The following is a 7693-nucleotide window of genomic DNA, read 5'->3' on the forward strand; positions in this document are numbered from 1 at the left end:
GCGAGTACTTGCTAACAACGAGTAAAATGTGTATCTCATAAGAAGAACGTGTATCGAGCCGGAATTTATCGTTGTTAGAGTTTATAGATAAATTACGCGTGCCCGATTACGATTAAGTAACAAGAGGAAAGACAACAAGGGGCCTGACAGACTCCCAATAACAACATCGAAGCCTCGAACACGCTTGCCAGTGTACTATTTCGAATTTCCCGCCAATCGTGCAGAGCGCCAATCGTCGAACATCGCGATCATAGGTGTACACCCGCCAATCGTTCGTGATGCTGCACACGAGGACCCTCGCCGTCGTTGCAGCATCGCCTCTCATAGTCGAAAGTGTCTTACCGTCTTGGTTGGTTCGCGTGTCCGGCAGCCATGTCGTACCCAAGCGTTCCGTCGGCGATCGTGCCCTTAGCCGTGGCCAAATATCGCGCAAGGACATGCTCGACAATTACCAAAAGACACGAGAAAAGTACAAGTGTGAGTATCAGTATGCAGACAGCGGCCATCTTATCTCGTCATCCTTCTCAGTTCCGTCGCATCGTTCAGCGTTCTATCTTGGTCGAACTTTTACGCGTTCTGCCGCGCGGTTCGTCCGCGCATGCGCGCGCCTCCACGTTTCGATATTTCGATAATTCGATATTTCGATATTTCGATATCTCGATATTTTGATATTTCGAACCGATGCGACTGGCGCGAGACCTTGATAGTCGTCCATTCGTGCGGAAATCATAATTGATTTGTTAATGCATCCCCCTCTTCAGGAAGCATTCGATTTACGCTTAATCTTGAAGCTAAATCAGATATACGTATGTACTTTTGCCGAGTAGTTCTATTTGTTGCGCGAAACAACAACCCTACGACCATGTGACAATTGCTTTTTCGGCGAATTTCAAAAATGTTTGGTACACTGAATCTATTAACAATTTCCGCTGTATATAGATAGATAGATAGATAGATAGATAGATAGGAGAGGCGTGATGGGAAGAGAGAGACAGACAGACAGAGACAATTAGTAAAAGAACGCGGGAGAGACGGGACGTACGGTCGGGCAGAAAAATCTAGGACGGTGAAAAGTATCTCGTATCGGGCATCCGCGGAACAAAACGAGAGCACGGACTTATCGTAAATCAGAATGGGGAAATAATCCCGTGCGTTATCTTGCTATTTAATTGAAAAGTCTTCGTACAAGATCACGTGTATGGAGGCACGTGCATATATATATATATATATATATATATATATGTCCGATATGTATATCATACATCCGACTGTAAGATAGTCTGATATATTACATGGAAAGAATAGCGCCAGTCCACTTTTAAATTCCGCTAAATAAATTACGCGTGTTAAATGTCAAACGAATGTTTTAATATATTTGCATTTAATTGTTTTTAATGAAAGATAAGAATTAGAATAAACTCCGCTTAATTAGTACTCGACCAAATCAACTACCGATCGGTCGATTCCTATTATTTGAGCGAAAAAAGTCGTCAACTTTTACGTATCTGCAAAAGTTATCTGTAAAAATTAATTATAATTAAATTAATTATAGCGGAAACAATGCCACAATCGTAAAGTAAGATTGTTCCGATCCTTTTTAGGCAATATACTCGACGTATTTCGTATTATTAAAACTACTATCGTACTACCGAAGTTTGCGGATTATTAACTAAATTGGAATGGAAGAAAAAGTATTTTTCCTTGTCAAACGATCGTATAATTGATAATTTTCTATTTTAATTCCGTTTACTTTTCTTAGTCGCGCCACTCTAGCGAACCGATGATCATATAAACTACAATGTGCGATGTGCGATCAGGCTGGCTCGATGTTAATAAAATGAATTTCTTTTTTTAGCTAAAAAGCTTCCCCATGACGTGAATCCAAAGGGGGTGTTTGCCTGCAACGAACTCGACCTGAGAGAGGTCCAAGTTTATGGATTCGATTACGATTACACGTTGGCTTGTTACAAGCCATCCATGGATTACCTGTTGTACAGTCTGGGTCGTGATATGCTCATTCAAAAGTATAAGGTACATAAAGTTGCCATGTTACGGATATTTTATAGCTATAAAACCATTCTCGGGAACTTTCAATTTTTATACTTTCATCTTGCGTGCTATATTTCTGTCGATATCATACGCGTTAGACCAATTTACCGAATTTTTTCACCGACACGAGCAGACTTCTCGTATACATGTACCGCGGTAGGGAAACGGCCGACAAACTTTCAAACTCGTCGAGACTAATTCGAGCCAGCGAATGAAACTTCCTAACTCGTTTCTGCTCGCGAATTCGGCTCGTCAGCGACAACGTTTTCTCGAAAATCAAGCGACAATTACAGCCGAACGAGAATTTCAATTGAAAGTTGACGCAAACTCGTTTAATCGGCTGTACAGTACCCCGTGGGAATCGGCAACCTCGAGTACAAGAAGGATTTCGCAGTTCGTGGCCTGCATTACGACATCGAAAAGGGTCTGCTGCTGAAACTCGACAGCTTCTTGCAAATTCAATTTGGCGCCGTTTACCGCGGTTTGCATCCAGTACCCGCCGACGAGGTCCTTAGGCTCTATAAAAACCGGATAATACCGATCGCTTACGTGGAAGCGCCTCATAAACATTCTCATGTAAGCATACCCGAATCAAATGGATAATTAAGAATAACGGATCGGTGTTTCTTAAGGAAACTATCCTTTTGATCGTTTAAACTGATAATCTATAAATTAGTACGACATAGAGAGCCTGTTGCGTTATTACCGAATACACGCCAACGTTCGAAAGTATCCGACGCTACCAACAAATGCCGATAAACAATTCGTAAATTACGCTTTCTTCGATGCGTATTATAAATAGTTTAAAAAAAATCAGTTGCGATCAAATTTTAATCGCCAGCTTGATAGTAACGCGTACATTGGCTCGCGAGATTATCGAAACGCTTGTAGGAACGACATTTCTTTCAATACGTTTTGCGATACGACTACCACGATTACATCGATAAGGTTCGAAACAAATCCAAAAATCTACATAAAAATTGAAAGATATTTATTCCATAGATAGATTTCGTGAAATTATTTAAACGATCGAATATCCATTATACGAGCAAAGCCTCGACGACATGTACGTACGTATACGTATGTATAGTGGAATCGTCTGCAGCGTTGTAATATTACGTATTATGTTTAATGACAGCTGTGATACTAATTTCTAAGTGTACATTCGCAATTATCATCTTGCTTGTTAGTCTTCGGATTAGTTTCAATTTTACCACTACAATCGTGATAGTTGTATCTCGTTACGGTGCTAATGACATTTCAACAAGATTCGTACGACACGTACGATATACGACACACGATAATCGCATAAAAATATACACCCGTAGACCATTTTATATTTGTCTTATGCACGTATGTACAGTTACTCCTTATTGTAATATTAAATTGCCACCTTTGTAAAACCTGTCACGTTTCCTGTCTATGTTCGAAAACGATAAACGTCATAGTAGATCGTGAAACGTTTCAAAAAAAACGTTTCAACGGGCCAACACGCGTTTCGAACAACATTGAAATACGAACGAAGAATAACGCTTACCGGCAACACGATAGAACGCATGAATACGTTTTAATCTTCCTTTGTAATTGTTACGTATCGTTTAAACTTCAAATACTTGAAAAACACTGCGAATGTAAGGTCTTGTAACGATCTAAACGTTCAAAATCTAAACGTCTTTTGTTTGTTTGCACGCATCAACTTGTATGTTTTTCACGATGGGTTTTTTCCAACATAAGAAAGTGAGTATCGAGCCGTAGCTTATTACAGATTGGACAGATTTCCTATGTATAGTTGAAATTAATTTTTCTTAGGACGCACTGCACCGAACGAAAATGATTCAGCTAGCTGATCTATTTTCGGTACCGGAAATGGGTCTTTTATGTAACGTTACGGAGTACTTCCTTAGAAATCATATCGATTATCACCCCGAAATACTTTTCAGAGACGTTAAGGTAAGACGATACCGTTATGTCGTACGTATTGCTTCCGTAAAAACGAACATCGTTGATTTTATTTTAGAATTCCGTACAAAGTTGTCATCCTATAATGCACGGTTTGGTAGTACAAAATGTATCCGAATATTTGGAGCAGAACAAGGATTTAAAACGATTTTTTGATCGACTTAAGAAAGCTGATAAAAAAATGTTCTTAGTAACCAATAGCCCTTTTCATTTTGTGTAAGTATCGTGCAACGAACGACGTTAATAAGATAATACGTAAGATACTAAAATACGTACGTACGTAGTTCTCCCGTCGCCAGTTTATTTATTATTTACATTTATCCACGTATAAAGGTCTCGACATAAAAAGTCAATTATTCGATCTTTATTAGCCTCGAGTCTTGTCGGTATCATCAAATTAATTTCGTTTCTTTCTTCGAATCCAACATGTTGCTAACGCGAGACCATACGCTCTTCCTAATTCCACGTACTTTCTCAAACAGTGATTTCGTACTAAATAGCATCGAATATGCAACTAATATTTTTATAGTTTTTAAATAATAAAATTAATAAAACACACAAAATTAATATTTAATCGAACGTCAGTGGGCTCTCATATTCCGTAACTGTATCCTATATACGTATATTAATATTTTTTATAGCGATACTGGAATGAGATTTTTGGTTGGCGATAATTGGAAAGATTACTTCGATGTAGTGATAGTACAAGCGAGAAAACCGAAATTTTTTACCGAAGAATCTCGACCTCTTAGAATATACGACGAAGTTAACAAAACGCAGCTATGGGACCGAGTCACCAAACTTGAAAAAGGAGTTATATACCTCGAAGTATGGACGAAACCTTTTATTTTTCAATTATTTTAGTCGTTTTTCGATATTCGAGGTTAACCTTAATTTTCAACCTTAGGGCACGGTTAAACAATTGCAAGATATGACCGGATGGCGAGGGCATCAAGTATTATATTTTGGAGATCATCCTTACAGCGATTTAGCGGATGTAACGTTGGAGCACGGTTGGCGAACTGGGGCTATAATTACAGAATTAACGGTAAACTTGCAATTTGTTGCACTTTTGTACGCAACTAATAAACTACATCTCAAAATTACATTTCACGTAGTTCGCTATACTTTTTAGTCCACTATGTGGAATATACGTCTTAGCGTGGTCTAAATCGAAAAAATCTGTAGCAAAAAAAAAAAAAAAAAAAGAAGCGAATCTTACATTAATCGATTTATCGAAAAATAGAGATTCAAATTATTATTTTCAAAGATCAACCGCATAACGGAAACTATTTCTACGTGTTACAGCACGAAATCGCAACATTAAATAATCCAAAATTTAAAGAAAATGCAAATTGGCTACAAATGCTGACAGGATTGATCGAAGAACATCAGGATTACGAAGGAACAGATGTGCAAGCAGTACTCGACGAATGGATCAAGGAAAGAGATAAATTAAGGAACGAGATAAAACGAGTATTCAACGAACAATTTGGCTCTGTGTTTAGAACGTATCATAACCCCACGTATTTTTCAAGAAGACTCTTCAGATTTGCTGACATTTATATGAGCTCAATTACGAATCTATTAGAATACTCAACGAGTCATACCTTCTATCCGAGAAGAGGCGTAATGCCACACGAATATACAAGTTATTTCGTATAATACTTGTACACAGCTACCTGTTATTTAAGTTTATGACCGAAGATAGTCGATGCTTTGAAGCGTGACAGGGGCTTATGGATCAATGATCAAAACTATTTCAATCAAAACTTCCGAATGGAACAACAATGTCAAAAGTTAGGTATTTAGAAAATTAAAATGCATTTGCATACAATATTATGTATATAACAAGAAAATTTTATCACCGCTTAGCGCGTTAAAATTATGCGATATTTGGCGCAAAAATACCTAACACGTATCAATTTACATATGCATTCTTTCCTTTTTTCTTTTCTTTACTTTTTTTTTTCTTTCTTTCTTTCTTTTAGACAATACAACTATTTTGCTCCAACATTAATTTATTCAAAACGAATTAACATAAACTATATATACATGTAAATGTTTCGTACATGTCGCGTTATTATTTAGCGCGTCTGAAAATTCTTGAGAATACATTTACAAAATTACAGAAAGTTTACGAAAGAAAAGAAAAATAGAATAGTATTCTATTATTAAAGAGCGGAGGAGAAAAACGAGATGATCTATATAGAACAATAAAAAGGTGCACTTGTTATTCAGCATTAAAAACTATTCCATTTGAAATACACATTTCTTTCTCCTTATGGCAAACAGATACAGATACTATACGTAATTTATTCAGGTACAAAATTTGTTATGCTAAACGTTCGGTGTCAAAGTACACGTACGTATATCGTAGATACTATAAAACGGACATATGGAAATTACTCTCTGACATAATAAAGTACAATTCACGCCGAGTAGGATAAAAGAATTAAAGTTAGCAGGGTTGTCCCTAATAACTGTAATTTTAGTTTCAAGTTAACAGCAAGCACAAGGTGGTACTTTTATTTTTACTGCTGGAAATATTCGCGCTGCTATCCTTGGATGAGAATATTCGTTTACGTAACAAGTGGTATTATGATATTCGTGGCAATAGTGGTGTACCGTCTAGTAAAAAAACAACATATATTATGTACATAATTTTAACAAACGTGTATGATATTGAAATCTCGGAAAAAAGAAAACCACAAGAACAAGTGACCACAACGAAATCTTTCAATCGTAATATATATCGCGTCTGAAAAATCTATCCGATCGAATAATCTCATTTATGTAAGATATTTCGTTTTTAAACGCATATCAAATATCTTTGAGAATAAAAACGTAGAAATCACTCTCTGTTCGTATTAGTTTCGTCTACTGTAATGTTTTTTCCTTTTATATATATATATATATATATAGGATTTTACTAGGTTCTACGCAAAGAGAATAGAATACATCCAATTAGAGTATATCGAAATTACTAATATAGAAAAGAGAAAAGAAATTCCATTTAATATTTTGTTTATCGTAATAGTACAATAGTATGTTTTAAGATTGTTTTGTTTCCGCTAAATACAACATGTGTTCAAATGTACGTAGATAATCGTGATAGTTAATAAAATTAAATTTAGACAAAGTTATTATAACCTTCGACATTTTCACTTATGCCATCATCGATTTAGTTTTATTTTCATTTTCAGCATCCCGCTCTTTAAATTATACCGAAAGATATATTTATTTTCGCCATCATCTTTTACCTTATTCCATATAAATGATAACGAATGATAACGTTGAAAGATGAATTTTTAATTTAATTTAATCGTCGTTCAATTTGTATAACTTGTTTTGTCATTCCTATTTTAATAAATATTATATAAAATAAATAATAAAGTCAACGAGTATTATTATTATTATCGTAACTCATATAATCATCATAAAAAGTGTTTAAAAATTGATTCGTTCTTCGTTTATATTATTATTGTCCTTGTTACATTAATAATTAGTAGTAAAATTTATGATATTCTCAACTGCAAATGAAAAATACAAAATAACATTCCAGAAGAAATGTGGAAATAGTTGACTCGCTCTAACGATTTTCTACATTCGAATAATCATAATGAGAAAGAAAATTGCAAACGATAGTAATAATAAATAATAATTACAAAACTAATCTCGTAAA

General features: G+C 35.5%; 1 protein-coding gene across 2 annotated transcripts; it reads left to right on the plus strand.

The window, feature by feature from the left end:
* Window positions 1-153: 153 nt before the first annotated feature.
* Window positions 154-7154, plus strand: LOC132908656 (5'-nucleotidase domain-containing protein 3). Of its 2 annotated transcripts, none has more exons than XM_060962861.1 (8): window positions 154-477; window positions 1856-2031; window positions 2398-2625; window positions 3859-3999; window positions 4067-4224; window positions 4650-4836; window positions 4916-5056; window positions 5317-7154. In XM_060962861.1, the coding sequence occupies exons 1-8, from the start codon at window positions 279-281 to the stop codon at window positions 5671-5673; spliced, it is 1587 nt and encodes a 528-aa protein (XP_060818844.1). In that variant the 5' UTR covers window positions 154-278; the 3' UTR covers window positions 5674-7154. The 2 variants fall into 2 exon arrangements, with proteins under 2 accessions (XP_060818844.1, XP_060818845.1); XM_060962862.1 differs by lacking the exon at window positions 154-477 and adding an exon at window positions 1051-1148.
* The last annotated feature ends 539 nt before the right edge of the window (window positions 7155-7693 follow it).

Source organism: Bombus pascuorum, chromosome 7, assembly GCF_905332965.1.
Source record: "Bombus pascuorum chromosome 7, iyBomPasc1.1, whole genome shotgun sequence".
Lineage (NCBI taxonomy): Eukaryota > Metazoa > Arthropoda > Insecta > Hymenoptera > Apidae > Bombus > Bombus pascuorum.

Bases quoted from the DNA above. Each gene is read 5' to 3' on its own strand.
- LOC132908656 (XM_060962861.1), top strand. From the start codon at position 279: ATGCTGCACACGAGGACCCTCGCCGTCGTTGCAGCATCGCCTCTCATA. The intron at 478-1,855 runs GTGAGTATCAGT...TTCTTTTTTTAG, and splicing joins GACACGAGAAAAGTACAAGT to CTAAAAAGCTTCCCCATGAC. The intron at 4,225-4,649 runs GTAAGTATCGTG...TATTTTTTATAG, and splicing joins AATAGCCCTTTTCATTTTGT to CGATACTGGAATGAGATTTT.